Below are 19,869 nucleotides of genomic sequence, written 5' to 3'. Positions count from 1 at the left end.
CTTGATGACCTTGTACCTAGCCGGTGGGAATTCCGGTGGGGTGCCCCCACCCAGGCAGTGGCAGTGCTGGCAACACTAGCTGCAGTAACCCATGGGGAGGGGGGGTCACACTCGGACATTCAGAGAGGGGGTATATTATTGTGGCCCTGGTGGCACAAAATCGAATGTCTGACTGCATGGAGATGCTTGGGAATATGGTCAATAAGGGAGACCGTGTTGTGGGTGTTTCAGGGGAAGGGGGTACAGTGGGGCAAAAAAGTAACGGGTAACGAGTGGAGGATAGAGGAGCCTCTTAAAGAAGAAGTTACAGGTCTGTGAGAGCCAGAAATCTTGCTTGTTTGTAGGTGACCAAATACTTATTTTCCACCATAATTTGCAAATAAATTCATTAAAAATCCTACAATGTGATTTTCTGGATTTTTTCCCCCTCATTTTGTCTGTCATAGCTGAAGTGTACCTATGATGAAAATTACAGGCCTCTCTCATCTTTTTCAGTGGGAGAACTTGCACAATTGGTGGCTGCCTAAATACTTTTTTTGCCCCACTGTATATCTGACCTCCCTCATCTAGGACGTCAGTTATGTACTCTTTTGATCTAAATTTATTTTAGTTTTATAGATGAGTACTGAATTGCATATTTAAAAGTGTCCCATACAATAAGGGGATCTGCTGTACCTAATGTTATGTCTGGAAAAAGTCAGTTATACATTTTTCTGTCCTAGTTTTAACAATTTACCATCTAGTAGGCTTTGATTACATTTCCAATATCCTCGCCCACGTGGGAATTCTGTAAGAGTTATTTATTTAATTATATCACATATACATGGTGGAGGCTTAATCAAGCCTGTCATCTTCATTCTCTCTTGCACCAAGTTTTTTAAGTGTTGATAGGGGACAGTTTGCGGACAGATCCTCACATAATTGGCATATATATATATATATATATAGGGTTAGGGTTATATATATATATGCCAATTATGTGAGGATCTGTCTTAAAAACTTTTGGTGCAAGAGAGAATGAAGATGACAGGCTTGATTAAGCCTCCACCATGTATATCTCAGTAGATCAGGGTTAGGGTTATATATATATATGCCAATTATGAAGATGACAGGCTTGATTAAGCCTCCACCATGTATATGTGATATAATTAAATAAATAACTCTTACAGAATTCCCACGTGGGCGAGGATATTGGAAATGTAATCAAAGCCTACTAGATGGTAAATTGTTAAAACTAGGACAGAAAAATGTATAACTGACTTTTTCCAGACATAACATTAGGTACAGCAGATCCCCTTATTGTATGGGACACTTTTAAATGTGCCTTTAGAGGCCATGCAATTCAGTACTCATCTATAAAACTAAAATAAATTTAGATCAAAAGAGTCCATAACTAAGGAAATGGAAGGACTAACAGTACAGTTAGACAGCAATAAAAACTGTACCACAGAGGCACAGAATATGTTAGAGGAAAAACAAAAAGAATGTTGGGGTATCTCTTATAAAATGGGTTAAAATTATGTATAGTAACCTTAGGTGTAAAATAGTAAATAATGGCTAAATCTCAGAAAGTTTTAAACTGTTAAGAGGAATAAACAAGGTTGTCCACTATCGGCATATCTATTTATTGTTGCCATTGAAATGCTAGCTGTTAAAATGAGATCCAATAATAATATTAAGAGATTAGAAATCCGTGGCTTTTAAACACAAGTGTTTCATTGTACGCTGATGATTAATGTCTTCATTTAAATCAACAATTAGAATCCCTCCACAGCCTCTTAGAGGATCTAGATACTGTTGCTAACCTCTCTGGATTAAAACCAAGTGTACTATATATTACGTATTGGATCACAAACAAACAAAAAAATCTAATTCTACATTACTGTGTAGTTTACCAATAAAATGGTCTGACGGGGATGTGGACATACTCGGTATACATATCCCGAAAGAAATTCTCACTCCAATACATTTTTATATAAACTTAGCAAAAATAGATCTTGCTATCAGGGAAAGGAAAATACCTGTCTATATGTGGAAAAAAAATCGCCCTGATTAACTCTTTAGTCAGATCACAGTTTAACTATTTGCTTATGGTTTTGCCTACACCTAGCAACCTGTTTTTTAAGTTATATGAACAAATAAATATTCAATTTTATTTGGAATGGCAAGCCAGACAAAATTGTCAGATGTTTGAGGCACAACATAAACGGAGGTTTTTCAATATAAATATGAACTTTATCGAACATACATGTATTGTGTAACATGAAGTCCTATGAGTGTCATCTGATGAAGATCATCAAAGGTTAGTGATTCATTTTCTCTCTATTTCTGCTTTTTGTGACCCCTCTCTTTGGCTGGAAAATGGCTGTGTGTTTTTTGAGACTAGACTCTGACCTAACATAATCATATGTTGTGCTTTCGCAGTAAAACCTTTTTGAAATCAGACATGATGGGTAGATTAACAAGAAGTTAAGCTTTAATTTGGTGTATTGCACTTGTGAATGTATTAAAGTTAAATATATCAAAAAAATATTTGATTTTCGTGCTCTGCCTTTTCAGCGGATGCCCGCTAGCGGAACCACTAGCCCTAACAAGCTAGAGGTGGGTTATTTTTTATATATGTTTTATATTTTTGCATAATTAACCCAAGATAGACCACAGCCTGTCGTTTCCAATGGGAGAAAATGAATCATAGTGGGCAGAGCCAAACACGAGCTGGCGACAGGCTATTGGTCCGTTCTATCATGCATTTCCATATTTCCATTAGGGAACGCCTACTCTGAAGTGGCGGTAACTCCTCCTCCTCCTCACTCCTTATGAACACCATTTTTTTTAAACGTTAGCAAAACTTAGTGCTGTTCGTAACAGATTCTAGTTTTGAAAACAGAAAACAGTTTTGATCTCATCGATGAGAAAATTTGCAGAACGTCGGCCAAAATCCATCTCGCTCCATCTTCTTCCACTGCCGGCCACTGGGCTTCCTCTCACCAGCATTTTTTAAACTTATTCTGTCATCTCGCCGAAAGATTATCTATTGCCTCAGCAAACTGAGTATGTGTGTGTGTGCGTGTAAAAAGCTAAGGCTCAGACGGCTGTCCCCCTCTTGCCTCATGAATGACGTCATTACTGGTTAAAGAGACTGCGCATATTTTTATAATATAAGCCACTGTTGATTTTAATATTGGCTGTGCTAGACTTTTAAAACTTTTTTTTGTTAGAACAGACTATGTGGGGTTGATTATGTGTTTTAAAATGATTGTATTTGTTGTGCTGTTTATACTGTTAGAAATGTAGCTTAATTAAATTGATTAATATTATAGTGTTTCTATTCCAAGAAAAATGAAAATGCATTTTACATTAGTCTGTGTTTCCTCAGGGTTTCCGTTAGGAAAATATGGCGCTGTACAACGTGACCGGTCGGGAGTAGGCCTAGGCTACTAAGCGACTGCGAGTGAAAAGCTAAATAATCTTAACATTTCCAAAGCGTAATTGTAGTCTAACCAATATCCAGATATACTTTTCACTCTCTCTCTATATATATATATATATATATATATATATTTTTTTTATTAAAAAAAATACAAAAAAACTGACTGATTTCTCAAGACCAGTCACCATGATAATCTCAAAGCAGGGCGAAACATTGCTACTGCTTCAAATCTACCAAAGCCACCAAATGTTTCTTTCGATTGTTGTTATCGAGTTGGTAACATTCCACAAGTAAATGTAATAAATAAAACACATACATCAAATAGGTCAGATCTTGAAAATACGTGAAGCCCTTTTGTCTGTGCTCAGGTGGCTTCACCATCAACCTGTTCATTTAGCAGACATCACTTCAGTCAACACATATTTTAAGAATATTTTAAAAAAGAACATTTTAGTTTCTCTTAGAAAAAAAAACCTTAATGTAACGCTACTGGTTCAGTAAAAGCTACTGGTTCAGTTACAGATTCTTGTGACAAAGAACAAACAACAAAAGCAAAAAAAAGTGTATTTTTACAGGTGCGCACACGGGACGAAGAGCAATTCTTACACTATTGTTCTAAATTCATTCACCTTCATCCTCATCCTCATCATTCGGTTCATTCAAATGTAATACATTTTGTCTCTCCTGTTCAACGACTCCAAATCGCGTTTGTATGCACTCCAAAAGGGATAACATAATATAGTTCAGGGGGGGTGATTATGTATTAGTGGATATAAGTATTTTAGAAATATTATGTGAATTAGGCCTCATGTCAAATCATTGTCAAAAGTGCAAGAGACACTGTTGCACGACAAACAGGTGCTGTTAGACTACAATATAATGTATCTGACTGTTTGGAACAGTGTAAACACTAAATAAGTAATACCAGTGAGTCTGTTCTCATGAAAAACATTTGTAAAGCCTTTATAATAGAGCGCAGCAAAGTTGAAAAACAGACGGATTTGAGAAATTGTTTTATCCGACTGTTTCTGGTTGCGTGAGGCTTGGTGATCACAGAATCAGTAGGATATTAAACAAAACACTCAAATAGTCAACAGAAGCAGGAACAGCATAGGGCTGAGTGATTCACTTGTAAGTTAGCATTTCACGGTAAGGTCTACACCTGTTGTATTCAGCACATGTGAAAAATAAAGTTCGATTTGAATTTGTCCTTTTTTTTTTACCTTTATGCTACACATTACAATAGGACTCAACTCTGACTGACCGCAGCATCTATCAGTAGCCTGAACTGTGGCACAAAATTCGGGGATTTTCCACACCTAGCCGAGCTATCAGACTATCCTTTTGTAAATTTACTGGAGGTGTGAATGTTTCAGTCAGTCTCTCTCCTATCGCACTAGAGTCCTGCATCAGGCACAAAAACATCAGCTGACGGGTAGTCCCAGAGTTGAGAGAGAACTTAGGTAAATACAAAATGGCACAATTACACTTGACATGTGGACTGATGATTTTCGAAAAATAGGATACTTGTGCCTTACAGCTCATTACATAAAGAAGAGTGGATGTTATCCAGCACAGAGTGGGACAGTGCAGCTCAAAACTGCAGATAACACGAGGCCAGCTACTGTGAGAGAACACGAGGCCAGCTACTGTGAAAGAACACGAGGCCAGCTACTGTGAAAGAACACGAGGCCAGCTACTGTGAAAGAACACGAGGCCAGCTACTGTGAAAGAACACGAGGCCAGCTACCGTGAAAGAACACGAGGCCAGCTACCGTGAAAGAACACGAGGCCAGCTACCGTGAAAGAACACGAGGCCAGCTACCGTGAAAGAACACGAGGACAGCTACCGTGAAAGAACACGAGGACAGCTACTGTGAAAGAACACGAGGACAGCTACTGTGAAAGAACACGAGGACAGCTACTGTGAAAGAACACGAGGCCAGCTGCTGTGAAAGAACGCGAGGCCAGCTGCTGTGAAAGAACGCGAGGCCAGCTGCTGTGAAAGAACACGAGGCCAGCTGCTGTGAAAGAACACGAGGACAGCTACTGTGAAAGAACACGAGGCCAGCTACTGTGAAAGAACACGAGGCCAGCTGCTGTGAAAGAACACGAGGTCAGCTACTGTGAAAGAACACGAGGCCAGCTACTGTGAAAGAACACGAGGTCAGCTACTGTGAAAGAACACGAGGTCAGCTACTGTGAAAGAACACGAGGCCAGCTGCTGTGAAAGAACACGAGGACAGCTACTGTGAAAGAACACGAGGACAGCTACTGTGAAAGAACACGAGGACAGCTACTGTGAAAGAACACGAGGACAGCTACTGTGAAAGAATACTTATGAATGTTGTTCATTTCCTCTAACCTGGTTCTAAAGGATAAACCTACAGACGGATGTGTGGTTGCAGAGACTTATTTGTTGTCTAATATTAGAAGGCTCTTTAAAATGCGATTTGAGTTGTCAAAATGTGGCTCATTGCATGCATGCGTTGGTTTATTTTTGAGCCAAAATGTCGAATAGACATGCAGACAATTTAAATGAAATGTAGGAAAAAATAGGAATAATAGCCTACTGTCTGTAATCATAAGAACAATTAGGCTAAATAAAATATATTCATGTTATTTTGTTGGGTAACGGATTGGTTCTCGGAACTCATTAGAGCTACGTTGCTAACATACCGTAGCATAGCTTACCTGAATGAATTTTAGAGCTACGTTGCTAATAGACCGTAGCATAGCCTACCTGAATGAATTTTAGAGCTACGTTGCTAACAGACCGTAGCATAGCCTACCCGAATGAATTTTAGAGCTACGTTGCTAACAGACCGTAGCATAGCCTACCCGAATGAATTTTAGAGCTACGTTGCTAACAGACCGTAGCATAGCCTACCCGAATGAATTTTAGAGCTACGTTGCTAACAGACCGTAGCATAGCCTACCCGAATGAATTTTAGAGCTACGTTGCTAACAGACCGTAGCATAGCCTACCCGAAATAATTTTAGAGCTACGTTGCGAACAGACCGTAGCATAGCCTACCTGAATTAATTTTAGAGCTACGTTGCTAACAGACCGTAGCATAGCCTACCTGAATGAATTTTAGCGCTACGTTGCTAACAGACCGTAGCATAGCCTACCTGTGTATTATGCCTAGTGGGATGCACTGTTGTGTGTTTTTTGTTTTGTGTCTGACAGTTATACTGTGCTATTATATTCACTCTGTTACGTAGAAGCCTATCATTATGTGATCTCAGCTTCTATATAACTTTATTAAAGCGAGCACCATTCACCAGAGTAGCCCTCTACTGCCTAAAGTACAGAAGCAACATGTGTGCAGAAGCTTCGGAATCTTTAGGTTTTTTTTTGAGGGGGGTGGGGGATCTGGGAAAAGTCTGATCTGCAGCCACTCTGTTCAGAATATTCAGGGAAGCTGGCTGGCTAACTCCTTGATCCTGTTTTGTAGTCTAGCCCTCTGAGAAAGATAAGCCAGTGTTACTGAGTGGACTATCCTGGCTTGTTGAATACAAAAGAATGGAGAGAAAAAAAGAAAAAGAAGAATTTTAAAAAAGGACTCACCATCTTTGTCATTGGCTGTTTTCATCTGCTGAATCCTCTCACCGTAGGAGTCTGGCCTAAGGGACGTTACTTCCACTGACTCTGCCTGTCCACGTCTACCTGTACAAGTTGGTTTCTCTGTGTCCATTTCTCTGTGTCCATTCAGCACAATATTAGATCCACTCCACTGTTGGGTCCACTGGGTTACCAGGGAACGGTGCTGAGGGGGAGGGGAGGTGATTGGGTCCAGATCCACATCCGGCCTATGGATCACTACTACCTTCCTGTGCCTCTCTGGGGTTTGTAGTCCTAATTGAGAGAGTGGATTCTTGGTTGGGCTAGGTGGTTGTAGTCCTGACTGAAGGAGCTGGTTGTTGGTCGGGCTGAGAGGCAGGAGAGACTGAGACAGATGAGGGATTACCGCGTCTCGGCTTGAAGAGGCCACGGCACTGAGTCTCTGTGGGGAGATCTGCTCCAGACGGAGAGAGGGGGAGCCACTGGCCAGGGATGGCTTAGGGGTGGTGGGGAGGCTGTTGTGGATAACAGCAGTGGGGGACTGTGTGATGTGCGGGAAGCTGGCCTGACTCTGTGGTGTGCGCTGGGGAGTTCCAGGGAAGCCATCGGGGGTGTGGTTCCGGTCCAGGTCTGGAGTGCCTGTCCTGGGGGTGTCGGTCATAGGGGTACCAGCCCTGGAGGTGCTCGTACTAGAGGAGTGAACTTCCTCCAAGTGGTTCAAATGCTGTGGTGAGGAAATAAACCTAAATATATATATTTTTTTACATAACTACTGTGTACATACACAGCAATATCGGAGGTGGAAACCAGGGTCGATCACTAGGAACCAATCAGAAGCAAGCGGGCTGAAAACGGGGACGGTTCTTCCTTATTCACTAATGAATAAGACCCATGGCACCAGGAATAATAATGGCACCAGGAATAATAATGGCACCAGGAATAATAATGGCACCAGGAAGTAAGGCCCCCGGGAATAATAATGGCACCAGGAAGTAAGGCCCCCGGGAATAATAATGGCACCAGGAATAATAATGGCACCAGGAATAATAATGGCACCAGGAAGTAAGGAAGTGTTTTTACCTTCAACCTGCTCTTCTCATCCAAGAAGAGTCCTGACTGGAAGTCAAAACGAGAGAGGTCCATGCCACCACGGAGGTATTTGGTCAGTTCAACCTTAGAATATAGAATATAACTTTATTGACCATCCAAGGCAAGACAACGTTATTTAGCATCAATGTAAAACATCACATACAGATCATACACATGCAGCCTACAATACCAGTATCACCCCACTCCTTAGTATCATGGGCCATACCAGTATCATGGGACATACCAGTATCACGGGCCATACCAGTATCACCCCACTCCTTAGTATCATGGGCCATACCAGTATCATGGGTCATACCAGTATCATGGGACATACCAATATCATGGGACATACCAGTATCTCCATACCAGTATCACCCCACTCCTTAGTATCATGGGCCATACCAGTATCATGGGTCATACCAGTATCATGGGCCATACCAGTATCATGGGCCATACCAGTATCATGGGACATACCAGTATCTCCATACCAGTATCACCCCACTCCTTAGTATCATGGGCCATACCAGTATCATGGGACATACCAGTATCATGGGACATACCAGTATCTCCATACCAGTATCACCCCACTCCTTAGTATCATGGGCCATACCAGTATCATGGGCCATACCAGTATCATGGGACATACCAGTATCTCCATACCAGTATCACCCCACTCCTTAGTATCATGAGCCATACCAGTATCATGGGACATACCAGTATCATGGGACATACCAGTATCTCCATACCAGTATCACCCCACTCCTTAGTATCATGGGACATACCAGTATCACCATACCAGTATCTCCATACCAGTATCACCATACCAGTATCACCCCACTCCTTAGTATCATGGGCCATACCAGTATCATGGGCCAAACCAGCATCTCCATACCAGTATCTCCATACCAGTATGACCCCACTCCTTAGTCTCATGGGCCATACCAGTATCACCATACCAGTATCACCATACCAGTATCATGGGCCATACCAGTATCACCCCACTCCTTAGTATCATGGGCCATACCAGTATCACCATACCAGTATCACCATACCAGTATCATGGGCCATACCAGTATCACCATACCAGTATCATGGGCCATACCAGTATCATGGGCCATACCAGTATCTCCATACCAGTATCATGGGCCATACCAGTATCTCCATACCAGTATCACTATACCAGTATCTCCATACCAGTATCACCCCACTCCTTAGTATCATGGGCCATACCAGTATCACCATACCAGTATCACCATACCAGTATCATGGGCCATACCAGTATCTCCATACCAGTATCATGGGCCATACCAGTATCTCCATACCAGTATCACGGGCCATACCAGTATCTCCATACCAGTATCTCCATACCAGTATCACGGGCCATACCAGTATCTCCATACCAGTATCTCCATACCAGTATCTCCATACCAGTATCACGGGGCATACCAGTATCATGGGCCATACCAGTATCACGGGCCATACCAGTATCTCCATACCAGTATCTCCATACCAGTATCACGGGCCATACCAGTATCTCCATACCAGTATCTCCATACCAGTATCACGGGCCATACCAGTATCTCCATACCAGTATCTCCATACCAGTATCACGGGCCATACCAGTATCTCCATACCAGTATCTCCATACCAGTATCACGGGCCATACCAGTATCACGGGCCATACCAGTATCACGGGCCATACCAGTATCTCCATACCAGTATCTCCATACCAGTATCTCCATACCAGTATACCAGTATCTCCATACCAGTATCTCCATACCAGTATACCAGTATCTCCATACCAGTATCTCCATACCAGTATCTCCTTACTTCAAAACCACATGGATTTATTTTTACACGCTATAACACACAATATTTTACACAATGCAGGTTTTTAAAGGACCAGAATTTAAGAATCAGTTTATTGGTCGTATACACCGTTTTGTAGAAGTTATCGCAGGTGTAGAGAAATGCTTGTGTTTCTAGCTCCAACAGTACAGTAATACCAAGCTAAATGCTTGTGTTTCTAGCTCCAACAGTACAGTAATACCTAGCTAAATGCCTGTGTTTCTAGCTCCAACAGTACAGTAATACCTAGCTAAATGCTTGTGTTTCTAGCTCCAACAGTACAGTAATACCTAGCTAAATGCCTGTGTTTCTAGCTCCAACAGTACAGTAATACCTAGCTAAATGCTTGTGTTTCTAGCTCCAACAGTACAGTAATACCTAGCTAAATGCTTGTGTTTCTAGCTCCAACAGTACAGTAATACCTAGCTAAATGCCTGTGTTTCTAGCTCCAACAGTACAGTAATACCTAGCTAAATGCTTGTGTTTCTAGCTCCAACAGTACAGTAATACCTAGCTAAATGCCTGTGTTTCTAGCTCCAACAGTACAGTAATACCTAGCTAAATGCTTGTGTTTCTAGCTCCAACAGTACAGTAATACCTAGCTAAATGCCTGTGTTTCTAGCTCCAACAGTACAGTAATACCTAGCTAAATGCTTGTGTTTCTAGCTCCAACAGTACAGTAATACCTAGCTAAATGCTTGTGTTTCTAGCTCCAACAGTACAGTAATACCTAGCTAAATGCTTGTGTTTCTAGCTCCAACAGTACAGTAATACCTAGCTAAATGCTTGTGTTTCTAGCTCAACAGTACAGTAATACCTAGCTAAATGCTTGTGTTTCTAGCTCCAACAGTACAGTAATACCAAGCTAAATGCTTGTGTTTCTAGCTCCAACAGTACAGTAATACCTAGCTAAATGCTTGTGTTTCTAGCTCCAACAGTACAGTAATACCTAGCTAAATGCCTGTGTTTCTAGCTCCAACAGTACAGTAATACCTAGCTAAATGCTTGTGTTTCTAGCTCCAACAGTACAGTAATACCTAGCTAAATGCCTGTGTTTCTAGCTCCAACAGTACAGTAATACCAAGCTAAATGCTTGTGTTTCTAGCTCCAACAGTACAGTAATACCAAGCTAAATGCTTGTGTTTCTAGCTCCAACAGTACAGTAATACCTAGCTAAATGCTTGTGTTTCTAGCTCCAACAGTACAGTAATACCTAGCTAAATGCTTGTGTTTCTAGCTCCAACAGTACAGTAATACCTAGCTAAATGCTTGTGTTTCTAGCTCCAACAGTACAGTAATACCAAGCTAAATGCTTGTGTTTCTAGCTCCAACAGTACAGTAATACCAAGCTAAATGCTTGTGTTTCTAGCTCAACAGTACAGTAATACCTAGCTAAATGCTTGTGTTTCTAGCTCCAACAGTACAGTAATACCTAGCTAAATGCTTGTGTTTCTAGCTCCAACAGTACAGTAATACCTAGCTAAATGCTTGTGTTTCTAGCTCCAACAGTACAGTAATACCTAGCTAAATGCCTGTGTTTCTAGCTCCAACAGTACAGTAATACCTAGCTAAATGCTTGTGTTTCTAGCTCCAACAGTACAGTAATACCTAGCTAAATGCTTGTGTTTCTAGCTCCAACAGTACAGTAATACCTAGCCAAATGCTTGTGTTTCTAGCTCCAACAGTACAGTAATACCTAGCTAAATGCTTGTGTTTCTAGCTCCAACAGTACAGTAACACCTAGCTAAATGCTTGTGTTTCTAGCTCCAACAGTACAGTAACACCTAGCTAAATGCTTGTGTTTCTAGCTCCAACAGTACAGTAATACCTAGCTAAATGCTTGTGTTTCTAGCTCCAACAGTACAGTAATACCTAGCTAAATGCTTGTGTTTCTAGCTCCAACAGTACAGTAATACCTAGCTAAATGCTTGTGTTTCTAGCTCCAACAGTACAGTAATACCTAGCTAAATGCTTGTGTTTCTAGCTCCAACAGTACAGTAATACCTAGCTAAATGCTTGTGTTTCTAGCTCCAACAGTACAGTAATACCTAGCTAAATGCTTGTGTTTCTAGCTCCAACAGTGTAGCAATATCTAATAACTATACACACAGAATCCAAAAAGTTATTTTTTTTAAAAAGAAAAGAAAGAAGATATCGTAATGAGTTAGGAATATAAATATACACTAGGTGGTTCGAGTCCTGAATGCTGATTGGCTGACAGCCGTGGTATGAAAAAAAAAACATTTATTAAAATTGGTAGACAGTTTGTAATAGCAATTAGGCACCTTGGGAGTTTGTGGTATATGACCAATACACCACGGCTAATGGTAGCGTCCATGCACTCTGCGTTGAGTCGTGCGATAAGAACAGCACTTAGCCGTGGTATATTGGCCATATATCACAGACCCCCTGAGGTGCCTTATTGCTGTTATAAACTGATTACCAAGTAGAACAGTAAAAAATAAAAAAGACATGGTTTTTGTCATACCCGTGGTATACGATCTGATATACCACGGCTTTCAGCCAATCAGCGTTCAGGACTCTTTACCACATGATGAACACCTTCTCTTTCTACGACATAGACTGACCAGGTGAATCCAGGTGAATCCAGGTGAAAGCTATGATTCCTTTATTGAGGTCACCTGTTAAATCCACTTCAAACGTTAATTCATACCGGACCGCTACCCTGTCTCTCTGTAGAAGTATTAAGGAGTGTTCACCTTGCTTCTCATGCGGTCCCCACAAGGACTGCAGTAGTATGTGTCCCACTTCCTCTTAGCGGGCAGGGTGGTTGAGCGTCGGAACACCACTCTGCGTTTCCAGCCCGGTCCTAAAGAGGAGCAATCTTCCCAGTCGTCGTCAGCCTGTACCGGAACCTTCCACCTCCACCTGCGTTTAGGAGCCGGTCTGGACAAAAGGATAACTTATGTCTGAGCCAGAACAACCCACATAACACTAGTCGATCTCCTGTTTCTGTAGTGAGACAGCTTGATGTACCAGAACAACCCACATAACACTAGTCGATCTCCTGTTTCTGTAGTGAGACAGCTTGATGTACCAGAACAACCCACATAACACTAGTCGATCTCCTGTTTCTGTAGTGAGACAGCTTGATGTAGAGTACACCCCCTGGACAGGACACTAGTCTATCTCCTGTTTCTGTAGTGAGACAGCTTGATGTACCAGGACACCCCCTGGACAGGACACTAGTCTGTCTCCTGTTTCTGTAGTGAGACAGCTTGATGTAGAGTACACCCCCTGGACAGGACACTAGTCTGTCTCCTGTTTCTGTAGTGAGACAGCTTGATGTACCAGGACACCCCCTGGACAGGATACTATTCTGTCTCCTGTTTCTGTAGTGAGACAGCTTGATGTAGAGTACACCCCCTGGACAGGATACTATTCTGTCTCCTGTTTCTGTAGTGAGACAGCTTGATGTACCAGTACACCTGGGGCGGCAGGGTAGCCTAGTTGTTAGAGTGTTGGACTAGTAACCGGAAGGTTGCAAGTTCAAACCCCCGAGCTGACATGGTACAAATCTGTCGTTCTGCCAACGAACAGGCTGTCATTGAAAATAAGAATTTGTTCTGAACTGACTTGCCTAGTTAAATAAAGGTAAAATAAAAAAATATCACAGGGCCAAGCTCTGCTAAGAGACATCCATCCCTTTTTATTTGAACAGAAAAAGTAACAAGCTGTCAGGTTGCACATGGTATGCTCGGTTAATGAGACATTCATCCCTTTTCACATGGTATGCTCGGTTAATGAGACATTCATCCCTTTGCACATGGTATGCTCGGTTAATGAGACATTCATCCCTTTGCACATGGTATGCTCGGTTAATGAGACATTCATCCCTTTGCACATGGTATGCTCGGTTAATGAGACATTCATCCCTTTGCACATGGTATGCTCGGTTAACTGTTCTTAAAAACCAAAAGAAAGTTGCAGAATGCAGACAACTAGCAAATGTAATAATATAATATATAATAAAAACGATGACCATTTTACATTTCAGTCATATAGTAGACGCTCTAAAAGCCAGAGAATTTAGTGGGGAAAACAACCAGAATTCAGTCATTACAACTAGCCACTATCAGCTAAAATCAGTTACCAGGAAGATCAAGTGTGAGTGAGGGAATTAAATTCCATACCTCTGTTCATTATCACGCTCCTCCATCTCTTCCCCATCGTCAATGTCGTCCTCCCCCAGGGGCTCAGACCAGGCTCCAGGCGGCCCGTCCAGACACCCCCCTCCTTCCCTTGTCCCATGGGCCAAAACCAGTCGTTCACTGGAGACCGTGTGCATCTGGACCTCTGCTCCTAGAGGGAGCATGTCGCTCTCCAGCTGGATCAGCGCCTCTTCACCAAGGGTCTGTCGCGTTACAGAACATTCAGATAGAAATGGTGTCAACTCTAGTCACTGTTCAGGAGGATGTAATGCCACAGAACATTCAGATAGAAATGGGGTGTAGAACAAATATGATTCTCTCAAAATAGGAAAAAAAAATGCTAGCATAGCTTAAAAAATATATATAAAAATCGGCTTGTTGCAGGTACGTGGGAATAATTTGATGACGTTTTTTAAAAAACACTTCTTTTTTTTAAAGACCTGCTATAGCTGAATAAACTGAAATTATGGTGCCAAGAGTGTAAAATGTATACAACGTAATTCCTATGTAAATGACTGTAAATAGCTTAGGATAAAAGTGTCTGCTAAATGGCATATGTTAATATATATATACTTTTCTTTAAAGTTACAATTGTCTGTTGGATAAAATAAGGACTGGAGTGAACTCTGTCTGTTTTCTTTCTGCAATGTTCAAAACCGTCTTTCAGATCACTGAAAACACCCCTCACTCACCTCTTCTTCAGCCCCGGCCTGGTCTCCCTGATTGGCTCCCTCTCCGAGGTCCGGAGCCTGATTGGCCGCGTGGCTCAGGGGTGTGTCCTCCTCCAGAGCAATGTGTCGTGCCACCATCCTACCCTCTACTGTGTCTCTCCTTAGGATGAGCAGTTTAGGGCGCTTCCTGTCCATGTCGGGTCGAATGTAATCTAGTTAAGCCTACTCACTGTTTATCATCCATGTTTAGTAACGTTACTGACTCACAGCAAACACAGGTGCTCCTCTGTTCTCGCCTGTAGCCTTACGACATATGAAGGTCTATACACAAAGTCTCTAGTCTCTTCATAATGGCATTTGTGGTGGTAAGGGGTTTGGGTGGGGTCAGCTGATGTTTGGGAAACTCTGAAATAAAAGGAAAAAATGTCAGTCGGTATCATTATTTATTATAATATAGAAAGCACGAGGCAATAAATGGACAGTTCTGAAATTATCAATATATAACCTACATTCAAAATGTTAATTCAAAAGTCTCAACCATTGACCAACGATTGCTAGGACCAAAGATGTAATTTACTGTGAACTACGTAACATAGAAACAACAAGAAACCATGGACATTGGCTCGATTGAAACCATCAATCTGGAGCTTGGCGTTCACCCATGTGGGTTTCCAAGGTTACACGCTGGTGCCTTGTCGATATGTTTAGCACCGGAGAAGAAGAAGAAGAAAAAATATGTGGTTGCCATGGTGATCACAGCGCACTGATCGAGGGCGGGCCGGCAGAACAAAAACAAAAACACTTGTCTGCAGAAATGCAGCAGGATAATAACGTAATGCTGACACCACTTTCCAAGATAACAGAACATGAGTGGAAAAAAGGCCTAATGGATAATTTATAAACAAGCTTATTAGAAAATAATTACCGGGGGGGGTTGTGGGAAATGTAATACCTAAATTATTAAGCCTACACCTGCAGAGTTAGAATATTACAGGCCTTTGGGGTTGCTCTTGGAAGTTTAAACCCTGCCCGTGTTTTAAATCCAACCAATCACCTGGCGGCTTAAATTAATCAATTAGTCATATTGTCTAATTCAACTACAAAACTCACAAGGAACCCCACATCATCAAGCTTTAAACACAGTGCTAGTAAGGTGGGAACTGACTGGTATATTTTTTATCAAAAGCCTTTGCAGGATAGGTTGTATGGTGTCTGTTCACAACACTGCTAATCAATTCAGTCTTTGCCTAAATCAAACTTTCTCTAGGTCTCCAAAGCAAGAGGCAAACCTTCTGGCATTATAACAGTCAAACTCAAATCTAACTTAAAAATAAAAATAAACGGGGTTGGCGCCCTACCTTATAGAATGGTAGGGGAAACACTGAATCAATGACTGCAGCACTGTGCTCAAATCACAATGAAGCACAGCCCCTTGTATACAGGAGTGCATAGGAATGCACTAAGTCCCTCTGGAAAAGTGTCTGCTAAGATGTCAAAAATATAACTAGAACTGAGAAAAACCTCAATATCATCGTGAAAATGTGTTTTGGGTTATTGTAATAATATTATCTGGTGGGCTATTTAAGACTGACTGGTGTCAGATCTCCTTATCAGCCTGTAGTTGATGAATGGGCCATCTGCCAAGTTCTTGTTAGTTACAGTATTTTGCCTTGACAAACTCAACACACTGTAGTTAGCTTGTAGCACGGCCAGCTGTTTCGAACTGCAGCAATTGAAATCACTACAACTTCATCTGATTGTAGTGTTGTTTTGATGAACATTACCAACACGTTTGATACATAGCTAGTGACCCAAAAAGCTGTTATCTACCGTAACTCTTTAAAACAACAACTGGAAACATGGCTTGGTTGTTGCTAGTCATTAAACATGGGTAGGCGCGCATCGAAGCACTGTAGCAACCAACAACAAAAAACCACACACACAAAAAAACACTTTCATGTTCCATCCGCCATGATTCAGCCTGGTCGTCGGATCCATGTGACTCCCAACAACAGGGGATGTATTCATTACACATATTCTGTTGCATAACGTTTACGTTTGTGAAACCCGATTTGTTTTTCTCTCCCGGCAAACGCTCTTCGACGTAACGTAAAAACTGGGTACTTAAACGGAAGTTGTAGTTCACTTTGAAATGGCATGGTTTCCACTCGTTGCCATTCCAATCTGAATAGTCTGCGAAGTGCTCTCTCTGAAGTGAAGACCCCGGTGCTGGGTTTCTTCAACCTCTTCCATACGTTTATTTATTATTATTAATTTTTTAAAGAGACACTACTGAACTACAACTTATTTTTTTGAGAACAAAACGGAACTCAAAAGCGTTTGAAGTAACGTTTCTGTTCCACATACAAAACGTTTTGCAGCAGAATCAACGTAATGAATATACCCTTCCTCGTTGTGTAGGACCCTCCTGTGCTGCTCACTCCCCCTCTCTCCGTTCTCCGTCCACGGCTCCGTGTGTTTTCCCCTCGGCGCTACTACTGAAAAACTGCTCATTGCAGGAGAATATTATGCGCTGCACAGATTTATTTCTTCTAATTCTCATGTAATAATGGTTCTGTTTCGAAAAAAAACTCCATTCGTGGTTTTTTTGGGGGGGGTCAGCGATGTAGCGCCAATCTTTGTTACTAATTTGCAACGTTGCAACAAATGTAAACAAACCCTCTAAAATGGACAGAAATTCGTTGAAAATACTCACACAGTAAAGCTTCTTCCATCGCGGCCGAAATCACGTTCGATCGTCTTCCTGTTCTCGTTTCCTTTTTTTCTTCTTCAGGGGACTAATGTGTTGAACTGGGCATGTGCAGAACGAGCGGGAAGGGACGGCGATCGGCAAGATAATTAAAAAAATAAATAATAATAATTAAAGTATCGGCCAATTTGTATCGAGTCCGACTTTGAATGGTGACCGAGTTATGTGCACTATGACCAGTGCATCATGGGACTTAATGTCTCTGAATATTATAAATGTTGTTACCTTTAGTGAAGAATGATGGCAGAGGATCACGAACATGTTTAGACTCAATAAGACTAATGCACTGATAAGACTAATTAGCCTACCCCATGATCAAACATTGCTACCCTTTCCCTTCCACGCAATCCCTTTGAAGGTCGGTGAGAACGTCAGAAAATGCGGTCTCAGGGTTGAATAGTATATATATTGGGGGAGGGGTCACGCTCATGAATGGAATCGGACCTATACCATTTATTTGATTATTATCATCTGTTATGATAATCGATTTGACATTTGAGTCATTTAGCAGACGCTGTTATCCAGAGTAATTTACAGTTTGTTCATTCATCGTAAGATAGCTAGGCGAGACAAACCCATATCGCAGTCATAGTCCGTACATTTTCCCTCAATGTAGCTATCAGAAAAGCCAGCAAAACTGACGAGGAACAAACTCATTTTAAATCTTGAAAAAGAGGCCTAATTCTAACACAAATATGGATGAACCAATATCTGGAAGTAGGCCATCACACCCAACCATTTATGTTCTTAAAATTAATAGGATATCCATTCAAATGTCTCATTGGCAGGTTTTAATTTGTCACATAATTCCTAAACTCCATTCCAATACTTGGTTAAGAAGAAAAAGATGTAATGTTGACTTCGGGCAATAAAATACCATAAAACACATGAACACCGTCAGTAGCATGATGTCAGACGACATGTTAAAACGCTCTTTCGACAGTTTGTGGGAAAATAGGAAACATACACATGTAGGTCCTCACGTTGCTTTGTCCACACCATGAATCCCTGTGTACAGTCGAAGTCGTCGGAAGTTTACATACACCTTCGCCAAATACATTTAAACTCACTTTTTCACAATTCCTGACATTTAAATCCAAGTACAATTTCCCCGTCTTAGGTCAGTTAGGATCACCACTTTATTTTAAGAATGTGAAATGTCACAAAAATAGTAGAGAGAATTATTTATTTCAGCTTTTATTTCTTTCATCACATTCCCAGTGGGTCAGAAGTTAACATACACTCAATTAGTATTTGGTAGCATTGCCTTTAAATTGTTTAACTTGGGTCAAACGTTTCAGTTAGCCTTCCACAAGCTTCCCACAATAAGTTGGGTGAATTTTGGCCCATTCCTCCTGACAGAGCTGGTGTAACTGAGTCAGGTTTGTAGGCCTCCTTGCTCGCACATGCTTTTTCAGTTCTACCCACAAATCTTCCATAGGATTGAGGTCAGGGCTTTGTGATGGCCACTCCAATACCTTGACTTTGTTGTCCTTAAGCCATTTTTCCACAACTTTGGAAGTATGCTTGGGGTCATTGTCCATTTGGAAGACCCATTTGCAAACAAGTTTAACTTTAACTGATGTCTTGAGATGTTGCTTCAATATATCCACATAATTTCCCTCCCTCATGATGCCATCTATTTTGTGAAGCGCACCAGTCCCTCCTGCAGCAAAGCACCCCTGTGCTTCACAGTTGGGATGGGGTCCTTCGGCTTGCAAGCCTCCCCCTTTTTCTTCCAAACATAATGATGATCATTATGGCCAAAAGGTTCTATTTTTGTTTTATCAGACCAGAGGACATTTCTCCCAAAAGTACGATCTATGTCCCCATGTGCAGTTGCAAACCGTAGTCTGGCTTTTTTATGGAATTTTCAACTTAGTGTATGTAAACTGCAGACCTACTGGATTTGTGATAAAGTGAATTATAAGTGAAATAATCTGTCTGTAAACAATTGTTGGAAAAATGACTTGTGTCATACACAAAGTAGATGTCCTAACCGACTTGCCAAAACTATAGTTTGTTAACAAGAAATTTGTGGAGTGGTTGAAAAACGAGTTTTAATGACTCCAACCTAAGTGTATATAAACTAGTTTTAATGACTCCAACCTAAGTGTATATAAACTAGTTTTAATGACTCCAACCTAAGTGTATGTAAACTTCTGACTTCAACCGAATGTGTCCCAAATGGCAACCTGTTCCCTTTATAGTGCACTACTTTTGACCAGGGCCTGTCGTGCACTATGTAGGATGCCATTTGGGGATGTAGCCCATGTGAAATGTATAGGTCTACCTACAGCTGGTGTTCCCACATAACTAGT

General features: G+C 41.3%; 1 protein-coding gene across 3 annotated transcripts in view; it reads right to left on the bottom strand.

Moving 5' to 3' along the window:
• The window catches only part of mbd1a (methyl-CpG binding domain protein 1a), a 78,140-nt gene extending 60,544 nt beyond the window's left edge, over positions 1-17,596 (bottom strand). For all 3 annotated transcript variants that reach the window (XM_065020997.1, XM_065020998.1, XM_065020999.1), the window contains exons 1-6: positions 17,495-17,596; positions 14,800-15,183; positions 14,090-14,310; positions 12,656-12,842; positions 8,079-8,171; positions 7,005-7,722 (exon numbers count right to left, since the gene is read on the bottom strand). In XM_065020997.1, the coding sequence (XP_064877069.1) occupies positions 7,005-7,722; positions 8,079-8,171; positions 12,656-12,842; positions 14,090-14,310; positions 14,800-14,973 (1,393 nt within the window). In that variant the 5' untranslated portion in view covers positions 14,974-15,183; positions 17,495-17,596. The remainder of the gene's footprint in view (positions 1-7,004; positions 7,723-8,078; positions 8,172-12,655; positions 12,843-14,089; positions 14,311-14,799; positions 15,184-17,494) is intronic.
• Positions 17,597-19,869: the final 2,273 nt, after the last annotated feature.

The sequence above is a fragment of the Oncorhynchus nerka genome, linkage group LG7 (genome assembly GCF_034236695.1).
Source record: "Oncorhynchus nerka isolate Pitt River linkage group LG7, Oner_Uvic_2.0, whole genome shotgun sequence".
NCBI lineage: Eukaryota > Metazoa > Chordata > Actinopteri > Salmoniformes > Salmonidae > Oncorhynchus > Oncorhynchus nerka.
Note: the sequence above shows the minus strand (reverse complement) of the source record. Positions and strands in the feature narration are given on the sequence as shown.